Source organism: Desmodus rotundus, chromosome 1 (genome assembly GCF_022682495.2).
Source record: "Desmodus rotundus isolate HL8 chromosome 1, HLdesRot8A.1, whole genome shotgun sequence".
Classification (NCBI taxonomy): Eukaryota; Metazoa; Chordata; class Mammalia; order Chiroptera; family Phyllostomidae; genus Desmodus; species Desmodus rotundus.
In genome coordinates, this window is record NC_071387.1 from 168,456,095 (window position 1) to 168,472,017 (window position 15,923).

Below are 15,923 nucleotides of genomic sequence, written 5' to 3' on the forward strand. Positions count from 1 at the left end.
TTTTTGTCTTACTGTCATTTAACTGTCACAGGTTATTAGGGGCCAAGACTGAAAAAATAATTAGTAAAATGGTCCTATTGATGTTGAAAGTATGCATTGATATAATTTTGACTCTCTTAATGTTTTACATAGTGTGAGACTATTTTTAGATGCTATGTTGACTTTATTAATTGACTCTAGAGTTTTAAAATATTATTAATGTTATTGCATATAACTTTTTAATAAAGGAACAATATAAAGTCACATATGACACCAAAGGCACAGACAACAAAATTTAAAAAATAGACCAATTGGACTTCATGAAAATTAATAACTTTTGAGTATCAAAGGACTCTATCAACTGGGTAAAGATTCTATGGAATGGGAGAAAATATTTGCAAATCATATATATGAGAAGGGATTAACATTCAGAATATATAAAGAACTCATAGAACTCAACAATAAAAAAGCAAACAAACCAATTAAAAAATGGACAAAAGATGGACCTGAATAGACATTTCTCTTAAGGAAATATACGAATGGTCAATAAACACATGAAAAGATGCTCAGCATCACTAATCATTAGGGAAATGCAAATTTAACCCCCTTCACACACATTAGGATGGCTACATCTATATACATTCTATACATCCAGAAAATAACAAGGGTTGGTGAGGATGTGGAGAAACTGGGACCCTTGTTTATTGCTGGTGTGAATGTACAATAGAACAGCCAGTGTGGGAAACAGGGTGGCAGTCCTACCCAAAATTAAAAATAGAATTACCATATGATCTAGAAATTCCATCTCTGGGTATACCTAGAAGAATTGAAGAGAAACAAAAAGATATTTGTACACCCATGTTCATAGTGGCATTATTTTCAATAGCCAAAAGGTGGAAGTGACCCAAGTGACCCAAGTTTCTCCATTCAGCAACAGATTAATGGATTGACAAAATGTGATATCACATACAGTGGCATATCATTCAGCTTTATAAAGAAAGGACATTCTGATATGTGTTATAACATAGATGAATCTTGAAGACATTATGCTAAGTGATATAAGCCAGTCACAAAACGACAAATACTGTTGGATTCCACTTACGTGAAGTACCTCAAGTAGCCAAATTCATGGAGACAGGAAGCAGAATGGTGATTGCCAAGGGTTACAGAGGGAGGAGAAATTGTCGTTATTGTTTGCAGAGTTTTAGTTTGGCAACATGGAAAAGCCATAGGATGGGTGGTGGTGAAGGTGGCATAACAATGCAAATGCACTTGATGTGACTGACCTGTGTACTCAGAAGGGTTGAAATGGTAAGCTTTATGTTATATGTATTTTATCACACTAAAAAACAGCTAAATTTTTTTAAATATGGGTATTTTTACAAAATGCATTTATATAATCAGGCTTGAATCCAGTTCCAGAGTTCTCCAAGAATCTTGATCTGATTTTGAAATTCTGTAAAAATATTTCAAAATGTACACAAAAATAAAGAGAATAACATATGAAGAACCCTATAGAGTTGTTCTTCAACCAACTTTAATACCTCAATTTATAATAAAACCTTTTTGTGAATGGTTAGTCCATTACCCCAATTGTTGAGTACCATTTGTACATGCTACTCAAGTCCTTACTCCAACGATCTGAAAAGCCAACTATAAACTTTTTATATCTGTGAACTTTTAATCCAGATATGGATGTCTCAAGCAAAGCCTTAGCAAACCTGCTATATCTCAGTCCCTAAGAAAGCAGCAGCATCATGTGGAGTGGAGTTTGGAAACTTTTCTGTAAAGAGCCAGATAGTAAACGTTTTAGGATTTGGACATTAGGCTTGTTGAACATTCTTTTGTTTTTAATTTTCTTTTAAAATATCCCCATAAAATTGTAAAACAAAAAAACTTCTTAGCTTGTGGGGCTGTACATAAAAGGGCTGATTCTAGGTTTGGCCCAAGGGTTCTAATTTGCTGATCCCCGGTAGGCCTTTGAGGCCCACTGATGCCAACCCACTGCAGAATGGCAGATGTGGGTGTCTGATCATGGTCAGCGAATCTTGAGGGTGGCCAGCAGCCTCTGCCTGGGCCTAATTCAAATAGGATGGTTTCAAGTCTGATTATATAAATGCATGCGTATAGAACTACCCACCTAAAAACTTTTTAAAACATGTTTTATTGTGGTAAAATTGTGCTACTTCATGTAAGTGGAATCCAATATGTCTATTTGTCAGGTCTATATGTATTTCCTGGAACTCTGAGAAGGAAGGGTTTAAAAGTGAGCAACCCTAAGGAAAATAGAGAGTTGGTCCTAAGTGAGAGACACCTAGAATAGTCTCAGATCTAATCCCAGTATACATATACAAGAAACACCCTTTTTCTGAGGAAACTTAAGTGATGTGTTTCTTACAGAAGAATCTAAATTGCTCATCTACTACAAAAATAAATTGGTACAAACACTTTGGAATATAGTCTGGTAGCATCTAGTAAAGTTGAATATGGGCGTATCAATGATCCAGCAATCCTATCATTAGCTATTTCACCTAGAGAAATTCTTGTACATTTGTACCAGAAGATATATGTATAAGAATATTCACAGCATGTAGCATGTGTCCAAGTGGACTGTGTTAATCTACTCAGATTCTGGCTCTGCTGCTTACCCAGGTGTATGACCTCAAACAGGTTACTTAGTTCTCTGTGCCCCATTTACCTCATAAAGTTCTTATAGGGAGTAAAGAAATTAATTTACATAAAATGCTGGGCACATAGCAAATGCTATATAAAACTTAGCTCTTGTTACAGCTCATGTTTTCCAAAAAAAATTGAAAAACAATCCAAACCTCCATCAACAGAGGATGGACAAATAAACGGTGGTACGTTCATGTTATAAAATAGTATGTAACATTGGAGTGAAAAGAATGAACTAGAGCTATATGTATCAACAGGTATAAATCTTAGAAACAATGTTGATTAAAAGACAAACACAGAACAACATATGTAGTACAGCTTCGATGTTACAAAATAAGCAAAATTAAACCTATTATATAGAGACATACACATAGGTAGCAAAAATACAAAGAAAAGCAAAGGAATGGGAAAGAACACTTAGGATAGTGGACAGGGGGATGGGATTGGAAAACATCTCCAGGTGCATGTGTGAAGTTATGAAAGTTTAGAAATTGAGTGTTAGGTTCCTGGGTGTTCTTAGGTTGTAAATGTAGAACAAATAATCCTAGGGAACCAAATCTAAATGTAAAGGTAAATGGAAATGTGAGGTAAAATTCACATGGATGTGAACTGAGCTTGTTGAAATTCAGAAAATTTTAAAAAAAGGAAATAGTTAATGTGCTCTATAGAGACATCATTAAGGAACTATATTTAGTTGAATGTAGTTTGCTCAAGAAAATACTTTTTTGTTGAAAATTTATCAGCCCTGGTATACTTCTAATTAAAACATTTATCTTCATAAATTCAAAGTCAGTTTGACTTGGGGGGTCAAAGTAGTTGGACTAAGTCCTCCTGTACATGGTTAACAATTCCTTAACAATACATGTTAACAATACAACGAGCATTGAATTTACATAACAAGATCTACACATTCACAGGAAAAACAACAGTTCTGGATGGGAACCGGTGTCAGGAAAACCTAAAATAGTCAAATTGTTAAAAGGTAAAATACCAAGAGAGTAATTCTTCTCTAGAGATAGGAGAAACAGGGAAAATGCCAGGAACAACGGCTATGCTATAAAAAAGATGAGATGAATTCAATAATGAAGCGATCTTTTGGGTAGTAAGTTTGATTTACTTTCCCCAAGATTTAATTAACGTGGTACGTTGTTTTTGGAGTGGACATATCTTTGGACAGCTTCACTTCCGAAAGTCACCGCGTACTTAGATCGTTTTCCAGGAAACAGCATATACATTGCCTTCTGGATATCTTCATGGGTGAGGGTGCAGCGATTTCTGAAACACATCAGATTGTAGGCTTGCGTAGAAATGCGTTCAAAAATGTTGTTGATCATGGTGTTCATGATGTCCACGGTGTGAGATGATATAGTCTTCTGGGGATCCACTTCTTTTAGGACCCTGCGGATGTAGAGTGAATAATTTCGGCTAAAGTCGGTGCAGGACTGTGATCTCTTTCTGGAGCTTGGTTTTTGATGTCTTCTGGAGCACTTATTCTTTTTGGTGTTGGACTTGGCCATTGTAGATGTTGTTCTCCTTAACAGTTACGAGTGGAGAGGAGAAGGGTCTGTGAGCTGGGGGAGCTCTCATATTTATGCTGGAGTGTCACAATCAGACTTCTGGAGCTTCTCTCTGATTGGGGGTTACTGGTCCTATGTCACAATCACCTAGCAATGGCACTGATTTGTTGTTAATGGAAAAATCTTGTTCCTGGCCCACCTAAAGCTTTCCCAAGGAAATGTGTGTTGCAGAAGAATTGAGATTGACTTCAGGGTAGAAAAAAGTACTCATGTTTCCTATTTTATTTCTTAGCAATTTGCAAGCATAATATATACAATATTTTCAGAATTGAAAAAACCTCATCAAACTGGGAGACTGGTGGTAAGAAAATAAAGGAAAAAGTGCCATCTGCCTGAGGGAATCTCTATTTATAAAAGTATTCATAAATTCATTTTATAAGCAAATGAAATATTAAATAAAGCCTATAATAAAATAAATATGTATAGCTAAACTGCTTTTTAAAATTGTGACTGTTACTTTAAAAATGAATTCTAAATTTTTCCTGGACTCCAACTCTTTAGGAACAACTGTATACAACTGCAGAATGCAACAAAAACTCTCCTATTTTATTATTTAAATTATGATAGAGTGTGGACTGTGTTTACTAATTTTTTAATAATGATATTAATATCATTAAAAACTCACACATTTTCTTACATGTTCTGGTTTTTACTTGACACTCTAGGTCTTCCGTCATGATTACCTAAAAGTGTGTGCACAGTCATTCTTGCTCACGTGTCATGTTGAGATATTCATGCTTGGAAAAAAAACCCCTCTGCCTTCTTAATCAAACTTATCCCTGAATAAGATAAAAAAGAAATAATAAAAGCAACTATAAAAATTAACAACTCATGAGCATTTCAATAATTCACATTGCCACAACTATTAATGCTACCAGAAAAGGTCCCTCACTAAAAGTAGCTGCACAGATAAGGTAATGGGAAATGTCTCAAATCCTGTGTGTAGTTGCTCTGCTTTGTCTTACCCTGCAGAGGGTAAATGTGATATAAGGTGGTAAGAATAGAGTTGTTATATGGAAAACTTTGAACGAGCCCTAATTTCCAAAGGCAGTGGGTATCAATTGTGAATGGCCGCACTTACTGCTAGTAACACATCCCAGACTGTGCGCCCTCACCCTGAGGTGAAGGCTACTGCTTCCACCTGTGCTTTGAAGTAATGGATCTTCGGTTAGCTCTCGCTAGTTTAGCTTTCAGATTTCTCTAGATATAATCACTTGGTATAATAATAGCATAGCTTTATTTGCTATCATTTAGAAGAGGCTATCAGATGGAGAATGTTCATTCCCTACTCCATGTTGAAGAACTTTTACTAAGGGCTAGATTCTTGGGTCTTTCCCCCTCACTCCCTGTGGGAACAGTCCTCCCTGGGACAGGCAAGGTGGGGAGACGACAGGAATGCCTTTCTCAGCCCCTGTGGACTCTCATTGAGATCTGACTGTGGGCAGCTCTGCTTCTGGGGCTGGATCACTTTTGCTAGCTGATGGGAAGTGAGTAGGTCTTTCTGCTTAATACAGAGTTGCTGCATTAGGCAGCCTGTTGTTGCTCCGTACATAAGGGCCATTCTCCAAACAGTGTGCAGTAATAAAGCAGACATTTTGATACCCACCTTTCTGGCCCCCATGACTCAGTCAGTTTTGTGTTAGGGAAGAAGGAAGGGTGAAATATTTTGCAGTAGTTTAAAAAAAATGCTTTAGAGCCAAAATGATGAGCTGTATGCTAAAATACTGATTAATCAGCAAGTTCAGAAAATGAAGAATACAGATTCTGTAAAATTTCTGGCTACTTTAGAGTTAACCTGAATTTCCTTTTAAAATTTAATAAGTTATTCTAAAATATGTATGAGTTCACCACTGATATGCTGGGTTTTCTTTTCCTTCTCCCTTTCTCCTCCTCCAGACAGTCTGGGACAAACGGCAGACACCTCTAAGCATAGTGATCTTTAGGACACGCCTGTTAGATTAGCGGCCTGAGTATGCAGCAAATCTAATTATTTTGCATCTCTCCTATCCTGAGAATAGACTCTGTGAAGCCCCTATCCTCTCTTGCCTTTTCCTCTGCCCTCACCCTCAAGGTCATAGCCTTAGAATTAAGTCTGGTGTCCTTTAGCAGGAGACACAGAGAGTGAAAGGAGTGAGGGTGAGTGGACCATAAGTCCAGGTCCTCCAAGCTGTTCAAGTGTAGCTGGAGTCCAAAGTTAAAAACCATGCATTATTCAGGCTTTTGTGCTGTGCTTGATCACACTATGTCTGTTTGGGGCATGGGTTCTACATCTTTCATAACTGAGTATGCACAGTACTAGGGTTACAACTGCCTATTCTTTCCTTTATGATTGATGGTCTTGTTATGACTCAAGGTCATCATCAAATGTCTCAGTGATTATTCTACAACAATTGTAGCAGAGGTGACATTAACTCAAAGCTGAAAACATGTACCCACAGATGTGTGTGTACTCTGGGAACATTTTCACAGCCATTGTATTAGTTTCCTATTGCTGCTGTAAGAAATCACCACAAATTTAGTAGTTTAAAACAACACAAATTTATTATCTTACAATTCTGGTGTTCTTCTAAGTCTGAATGGGTCTCACTGGGTTAAATCCAAGGTGTTAGCAGAGCTCTGTTCCTTCTGGAGGCTCTGGGGGAGAATCTTGCCTTTTCCAGCTTCTAGGGACTGCCTGTATTCCTTGGTTTTTCCTCCATCTCCAGTGATGGGTGGTCAAGTCTTTCTCATGCTGTATCACTCTGATGCCAAGTCTCGGGCCTGCCTCTCTCACTTCTAAGGACCCCTGTGATTACATTGAGTCCATCTGGACAATCCAGGATCACCTCCACATCTCAAGATTCTTAATCACAACTGCAAATTCCATTTTGCAAGGTAAGGTAACATATTCACAGGTATGGGGGTTTCGGATATGAACACTTTGGGGCATTACTCTGCTCACCACAGCCACTGTGAACAGAATGAGGTTGTCGGGGAAGATCTGGGTCACCAATGGAGTAGAAGTTGAAGGTGAATAATGCTATCCTTAGTAGACGACCAGAAGTATATTTTAAAAATACTTTCTATATAGGGGCTAACTTTCTTATGATTTGCTTACTTTTTTTTTTTTGTAAACATGGAGAGTTGTCTTAGATTTTTATGGAGGAAGTGAGGTTTTAGTTGAATCTTGATGGACATAGAAGTTATTTAGGCAGATAAGGGTGGTGCTGGGGGTAGAGGAGAGGTGGGTATGTCAATAAAGGGCTTCCATTTTTGCATAAGAATGGAAGATCTTGGTCTGGAAGAGCTTGAGCTTAACTGCCTTTTCTTGTCTGGTAGTTTTCATGTGTGGGAGACTGGGGTCTCTAGAAAGAGACAAAGGAAGAGTGTTTGCCAGGGGAGAATCCAGGTTTCAGTTAAGGCGGTGGTTCTCAAACTTGGACCCACAATGAAGTCACCTAAGGAGATTAGAATAAACAAACAAGCCAACCACGCAAAGGCTAATTGACTAATTGAATCAGGTTCTACAGGGGTGAGGCTAGGGCTTTACTTTTTCTTTTAAGTTCTTTTAATTGTGCAGCCAGTGTTGAGAGTCACTGGTTGAGCTTAGGGAGAGCAAAATCTTTGAAGGTATTGGGGGGCTTTTTGTAAACTCCGTGTGGAGAAAACACGCACACTGGAATGGGAGTTGTAAGGGAAAGAGTTAAAAGAGAGGGGAGAAGTAAGAAGAGTTAGACAAGGAGAAGGGCAGCATAATAAGAGGTGAGCAGATGAGAAGATGGATGATGGGAAAAGTGGCTGCTGAGGGTGACCATGTCCTCTGGTCATGGGACTTCAGGTACAGATACATAAAGAGATGCAGACTTTGATGTAAAGATACATCTTTTATGTACAGATACAAAAAGAGATGCAGACTTTGTTTCTGTGCATTTAAAAGGTGAAAGATTCATATGATCTGAAGAGAAACCAGAGTATGTTTCTGTGCATTTAAATTGTGACTAAATTTGCCAGAAAGTTCTTTCAGTGCTTAGCAAAGAGCAGAGCTGGGAGAACTGAGAAGGGGCAGTGAAGGAGGGTGGAGCCACGCTGAGATCCCTTTACTGTGGAGTCTTACTTGTCTTATAATATTTCCACATTTGTGGGGGAGTAAAACAAACAGACAAACAAGCAAACAATTTCCTGGTTAGTTGACAATTCTATGGCCTAAGTCATTTCTTTTTGATATTATTCTACTTCCTTTTGCTGGTTCCTGAGGCTGAGAGTCCTAACCTCACCAGTGCAGGGGCCTCTCCCTCCCATAGCCTAGTCTCCTGTGTCTTGCGTTGGTTAATCTGAAAACTGGGCCATTGTCATCAGAGACCGAAGAAAGTAATTAGATTAGCTTTGTGCAGAGTAAGAACATAATAAAGGATTAGCCTTGAAAGAAAGTAGAAGGTTGTCAATTCCTGATGAAGTTTCTGATGAGTCTGATGCTCTTCAGCAGAAAAGAGAAAATGTATTGGGACAAGAAAGAGAAGAAAATTGTTAATTTTGTTTTGAGTTCTGGTTGACATATTATAGTAAAGCATTAATGAACAGAAAAGTGTTTTATAATAGATTATTATTATAAAATGGATTTTCCTCTAATGACAGTAAGAGTGCTCTTACTAAGCACATAGAATAGAAGTTGCCCAAGGTCACCTGGTTGGGAAGCTGTGGAGCCAGGAGATAAATGGAGGCCTGCTGGACATTCAAGCTCAAGCTCTTAACCACTAGGCACACTGCCTCTCATTAGTTGTCCAAGAAGAGAGGATGCTCCAAGCAGGAGGACAGGAATGAGTAACAAGCACAGAGGCATGAAATCAGAAGCTATATTCTAGAAGGAGCAAATACCATTTTGCTAGGGTAGAGGGCTTATGTCTGAGAGACAGAAAAGTATAGTGGGTTTAGTTTATAAAATGCTGTAGCAATTTTCAACCAATGTGCTGTAAGAATTTTTGAAACCTGTAATACCTGACTATTTAGTCAGAGGCACTGACCTCTTTTCCCTTAGACTGTCAAATGGAAAACAATGACAACAGCCAACACAATAATAGCCATCAATGTGAAGGAATCAAAATTATACCTATTTTTTGTCCGATCGGCAAAAAATATAATATTTTTTTGGTGTGCTGCAGATTTTAGTAATTAGTTTATGTGTGCCATAAGATGAAAAAGGTTGAAAATTTCTGGTCTAAGGTGTTACAATTATTCTGTAAGTATTTGAGAGTCACCGAGAATTTGAAATATGTAACTGAATGGCTCAAAGGGATGCTTCGAGAAAACTAACTTGGTGCCAGGTACCAAATTTGGAGGGAGTAGAAGAAACAAGATCAGAGAAGGTAGCAATGTCACTCATTTCTCAGTGGCCCAATATTGCAACAATAGAGGTCTGAACTGGGGGGTGGTGGGAAAAGGAAGAAGAAATCATCTTTGAAAAAAATGGGTACTGTTTGGTGATCAATTTACTACTCATGCCGAAGGAGAAGGAAGGCTCTACTATAATGCTACCTTCAAGGAGCACTGAGCGTGTGTCTAGGCACTGTTCCAAGTACTGCCAAGGCATTAACTTGGTTAGTTCTCATAGAAACCCTTGGATACAGGCACTACCATTATCAGCATCTTCTTTGCATAAGTGAGAGCAGTTACATAACTTGCCTCAGATCACATGGCTGATTGGTTAGCAGAGCTGGGACTCAAACCCAATCATCTGGCTGTAGGCTCCATGCCCCTTACTCTCAGACATCCTGCTTCTCTCGTGATCCCTTACGTGCATGGCTCTCTCCATGCTGCCTGCATGTGTCCGACTACTGCATCTCGTTTCATCTTCACAAGTGTTCAAGGAAGTAGGTAGGACCAGTAGTACTTCCTGCCTCACAGCTATACATTTGGCCGCTGCCAATAAATAGGTGGAAGAAACAAGATTTGAAACCAGATCTTCTCACTCTATTTCCAGGGCTCTGGCCGAAGCCTGATGGCTTAGATCATCAAGGAAAAAAATAAAAAAGGAAAATTTATTAACCAAAATAGTTGGAGCAATGGAGAAGATGTGATTTGAGAATTTAGGGTGAAAAATCTGATTTTACGCACCCCTAGGAAGTTGCTTTTCTCACCTTATATTCAGTAGAATCCCTAAGGCTGAGGTATATATAAAGGAGGAATCATTTCTTTCCGCAATAAGGGAGAAAATTTTGACAGCCATTATATAGCTTTATATTCTAGACAGATCAGTGAAGGAAAAAAAATTACACCTCTACCTAAAGGGAAAGGATGATCGAACCTAAACAGAGGAAAAGGGACTTAAGGAAGGGAGCCTATACTTAGAGAATCCACATCTTTTTCAAACCACATCTTTTCTTCAATTGTTCTGTGACATCATTTTAAGCTGTTCTACATGTAAAGAAGCCAGAAAAACAAATATCTTAAACATCAGAAAACTAGAGGCTGATAAGCATAATCTGAAAATTATGTTCATTGCAAAACAGCTAAACTAGGAACCAGGAGCTTCCAAGTATCTTTCAGTACATAAAATTGTTCCCATTCTAAGTGATATAATAAACTCTCACCTTGGTTATGCTCAAAGAAGAAAATAACCCAGTGTTTTTAAATTGAATAATATCCAAATACTTAATCCAATGTCTCTTCAGGGTCCAATAAAGGAATACAAATCTTTCAGCAGCTTGGTGACGGAAGACGCCAAGGCCAGTTTCCAGCGCTCTTGTTGCTGAGTTTTATTCTAGGACCAGCCTCTGATACAGTAGAGTCTCTCTCCGATCTTTTGAAGGCTAGCATGTGTCACTACAGATCTCTTAGAGGAACGATGGAATTAGTGAGGCTCGCTTGCTCTGCAATGTGCTGGAAGCTGCCATCTGAGGATGTGACCTCTCCATTCTATTGTGTCCTGAAATCATAATACATGATTAACATCTGCAGAGTGCTTCTTACTTTCAAAAGCATTGAGTTTATGAATTCAAAGAGTAATACCTTACCCTGTAGTAGGCTTGGTCAGTTTCCCTGATGAGGTCCCATTTCCTCTCACTCATGTAAGAGTGGGTGGTTTTCCCACAGCGGGGATTTAGAGAATATGGGTCTGCCTAGGATCCAGAGATTATTGTTACCAAGTATCTCTGGCCAATGGAGCACCTTAGCATGCTTGCTGTTCCCCAGCTGTACAGATGAGGGAAGTTGTGATAGAATCGAGAGCTCTGAAGTAACACCGTTGTTCTCTGAATGGTGCTTCCAACAGAACTGGGTCAGGAAATTTCTTGCCTTAGTGGCATTTTTTTTAATTTTTAAATTTTTTTTTTGTTATTCAATTACAGTTGTGTGCCTTTTCTCCCCATCCCTCCACCCCACCCCAGCCTTAGTGGCATTTTATCTTCACTGTTGAGAATCTAATTACTCTGAGGAAAGAAGTTTTAAAGCCGGGCAGCCCACCTACTTTACAAATTAAATTGAACTCAGAGAAATTATGCTCCTTGCTTCAAAGGTGAATAGTCAGTAAGTAGTATGGCAAAATGGACTCTAGAACTAGGTTTCTTTCCACTGATTCTGCTGCTAGAATCAAGCATGTTCCCATCCCTGTGACCTTAGTGGACTTGGTAGTGTTTGTTGGGGAGTCTCATTCTGGAGTTCTGCAGGTCCTTGATCCTTGTAAGAATCTGGGATGTGCACCGCAGCATAGGCTGTCTCACAGAAGATGCTTAATTCTCTTTTCTGTCTCACATTTTTTCCCAATGACCATGAATTTAAGAATACAATGCGAAGAGACTTGGACACTGGGAGATCCTAAGAGCCAGTGTGGGCTGTGCAATATAACACACGTTTCCAGGTGCTGGTGGGGGCTCGATTCAAGAGAAATGTGATTATTCTTCCCCACCTTTTCTAACCAAATGCTTCGTATTATGGACTACTCGAACCCGAGAACTGTAACCGTAAAAAAGCAGCATTTAAAAGCTGCCCACAGTACAAGTAAAAGAATATTTTTCAGGAACTTGGGATTAGGGAAATGCTTAAAATCAAGGTAGAAAAACACTAATCATAAAGGAAAAGTTTGCTCTTTTGCCTATATTAGACTTAAGGCAACTATGTGATAAAAGTCACCATAAACAAAATTAAATGATGAGCCACAGACTGGGAGGAGCTATTTTTAAAGTATGTACTCAATCTAGAATAAGTATTTGGAATATATAAAAAACTCCTGTAAATTAACTTTTTAAATGACAGCCTGCTGGGGAAATGGGCAAAGTATGTGATTAGGTAATTCACAGAAGCAGCAGCTCCCAAAAGGTACAAAATATATAAAATAAAGATGCTCAACAACAGTCAGGGAAATGTAAATGAAGCCACAGAAATTATTTCACATTCATCAGATTCAGAAAATTAATTACCATGATAACACTAAATGTTGGAAAACACATAAGGAAATAGTTATTATTACTAATCATTTTTAATATTGCTGGTGGGAGTATAAATTGTTAAGATCACCTTGGACGGCAACTTAGGCAATACGCCGTATGTTTGAAGGTGTGTGTTTCCTACAATACAGCGTCTACACTGTGTGCCTACGCTGGAGAAACCCGTGCGTGTTTCTGTGAGGAGACAAGTGCATGGTGGTCCAGTGGGGCCGCGTCTGTCCAGAAAAAAGTGGGAGTGATCTCTCCCTTCGTAGGGGAGTGGCTGAGTAAACCATGGATTTTTTAAAAATTTGTCATGTGTATTCTATTTATTTTTATTTTTGAATTATTACTATTGTTGTCTTATATGGTGGAAAAATCAGAAGCAATTATGACAAATGAACTGGGATCTAAGTACAATAAAGCTTAACTATTGTTGAGAAAAAAGTTGCAAAATGGTATGTATGGTATGATATTTATGCAAAAACTGAGGCATAAAGTGATAGCCTGTATTGTTCATAGACTTAGACATTTGTAACACAAATGTGAAAAAACCCATGGAAATGACTCCAACTACCTAGTAGTAGTTCCTCTGGGGAAGGAGGGAGGAAGAAAGGGGCAGGGCTGGATTGGAGTGGGGCACCTATAATGTTTTATTTAGTTATTTTTAAAAGAGAAATCTGAATCAAATATGGCAAAATGTAATGAGTCTGTTATCCATTATTTTTCTATTTAGAATATTTAATAATTTAAAAACATATCTGTTGTAAAAAACAAACATGAACAGTGTTGTCCATTATGTAGTAATAGGTTGTACTTACAAAAAAGGGACTCCAGGCTTCGCCAGGGGATTAAAGACTGCAGTAATACCTCCGGGCCACAGCGGGTGCCACACAGACAGGACAAGTATTCACTAACCGAAACTGGGAAGAGGTTCCTTCTGGAGCTTGAACCATAGGGGGTTTTAGGCTGATGGAAATATCCAGCAGTAAATTCTGAAAGATCACGTACGTGGTCAGTGTTTCCAAGCTATGCTTGATGATAAGATTTATCTGGGAAACTTGTGAAAAGTTCTTGTGAGAAACGTAACCCTGGGTAGAATTTCCTACCTAATATTGGGCAGCACATTCATACATATTTTTATTTTTAAAATTATGTGTTTAATTGAAGGTACATTTGAGAAAATTATGACCATCACAGAAAGCCATATTTTCTTAGATGTTATTACTTAACTGTAAGCAAAAAAACCCAGGAGTAATTCATTTAAACACAATGTAAAGACAAACATTAAGTAGTGAATATATACAAAGTAATATAAGGATATGAAAAAAAATCGTGAAGATAATATGTGAACCACTGGTGTTTGGGAAACAGGAGTCCCTGCCTGGCTGAGGTCTGGAGCTCAGACCAGAGGTGAGTGCCGGTCTGTGTCAGTTTTTGTTGGATCAGCACTTACGCACCTGCTAGGACCCTAGGAGTTGGCTTGTGACTTTAGTTACTCCAGACTGGATTGTTCGTGAACGGAATAAAGTTGAACCTGAGTCAGACAGCCAGGACCCTGATGTCAGTTCTCCCCCTTATGTACTGGCAGTCATTCGTACGCAGGCAGAATTAGTGGGCTCTCTGCCTGTGGCCTTTTTTACGTGTGAAGTTCAAGGGCTCTTATCAACCAAGTTTCTGTGGAAATAATTTATTGTTCTTTGATGTTGCTAGGGTTCCTATGACCCTTATTTATTTTACTGAAGTGCTTATTTTTTTTCTACTTCTAAAACTTGGAAGCTGTTCAGGGACTATTTATCTAGTACTATCTGTGTGCCAGTCACAGGGCTGACCAGGGGTACAGAGAGAAATGACAGGCTCTTGCCCTTCATGATCTATGGAAAATATTATTAAGGAGAACTCAAGATGCTGGTCAGGAAGATAGACTAGATTTAAGAGGCCGAGTCAGGACAGGCAAACTCAGAAAATAACAAAGACCTCTAAGGAATCTCCATATATTATATAATAATAAAGGAATTTGATTGGGGAAAACTTAACACAGAATCATTGTTGCACATATATCCTTGAAAGCTCAGGTATCCAGGTTTGCCCTTAAGCCACTAGTAAATGACAGTGACCACCCTTATATTTCTTAATATCTTCAGAGATGGGGTTTCCACATTTTTCTCACAATACTTACACCCAGGGTATTTTCTAATGTCTGCCCCAAACCCCTCCTATTGAAAGTGAAGCCCATCCTGTCTTGGAGAACAGCTGTCTGCTGTTACTTTCAGTATCGTGAATGATTGGAAAGGACTTCTGAGTCTGTACGCCCATCCCCAAATCTACATTCCATTCCAAAATCCGCTATTCTAAGAACCTCCGGTCATGAATTCTATCATCCTGTTTTTCCCTTCTAGTATTTTTTTTTACCGCCCCACCCCTTAATAGCTACATACCACCTTCTTCTAACTGTATACACATCACTGTTTTCTTCTAACTGTATATGCATAAGTTTCTTTCAGTTTATTGCCCTCTCTCATATTTCAAATTTCCAAGATCTTGTGTGCTTTACTTCTTCAAATTGTCCTTCTTCTACAAATTCTAAATTTTAATTTTATTTAAAGTCCAAGTATTTTTACCTTTTAGTTGGATTTAATTTCCTTCTCAGGAGATCAGTATTGTCCCTTTTGCACATATGCACCTAGGCAAGGTCAGGGAGCCCACTGGTCTAAACTAGGCGTTGCTGGGCCCTGAGGGCTGGAGTCACAGCATCCAGTGTGTGAGAATCCCGGGGAGAAAATGGTCCCTCTACTGCTTTGAGTGTTTTTCTGGGTTGTAATTTCCAGGACTCTGATCTTTAGGGGTGCATTTATGCTGTTGCTAGCAGGGAAGGAGCAGATGGAAAATAAATATGCTCAAGGGCTCAGAGGCTATTACTGATGCTGGAGGCAGGTAGTCAGGCAACAGGAAATAAATACAGCAAAACAGTAGGAAAAAGATATTTATCATTGGTCCCTTGAGCAATATGAATCAGGGGCCAGGGGGAGATTGTCCCAGGTTTTTGAACGGGGCACCCTTAACAGGTGGCTTGCAGAATGTTCTAGCTATAGAGCAATTGACTCTGAACAGCTGCATCTTACAAACCTGAAAATGAGTTTTCTCAGTCCCCAGAGCCGCATGAAACAGAGCTGGCGAGAGAGACAACAGCTGGACGTCACTGAAGTTTGAATACCTCTTTACAAAGTGCATTCTATGCCCACTCTTGAAAGGGAACGTTGTTAACAACCCCATGACAGGCCAAGGGCAGATATCACCA

The 15,923-nt window shown here is 38.8% G+C and overlaps 1 protein-coding gene across 1 annotated transcript; it reads right to left on the reverse strand.

Annotated features, from left to right (window-relative positions):
• Positions 1 to 3,788: 3,788 nt before the first annotated feature.
• LOC112320924 (histone H2B subacrosomal variant-like) lies at positions 3,789 to 4,172 on the reverse strand. Its single transcript, XM_024578374.2, has one exon. It carries the CDS (start codon positions 4,170 to 4,172, stop codon positions 3,789 to 3,791), a length of 384 nt encoding a protein of 127 aa, XP_024434142.1.
• Positions 4,173 to 15,923: the final 11,751 nt, after the last annotated feature.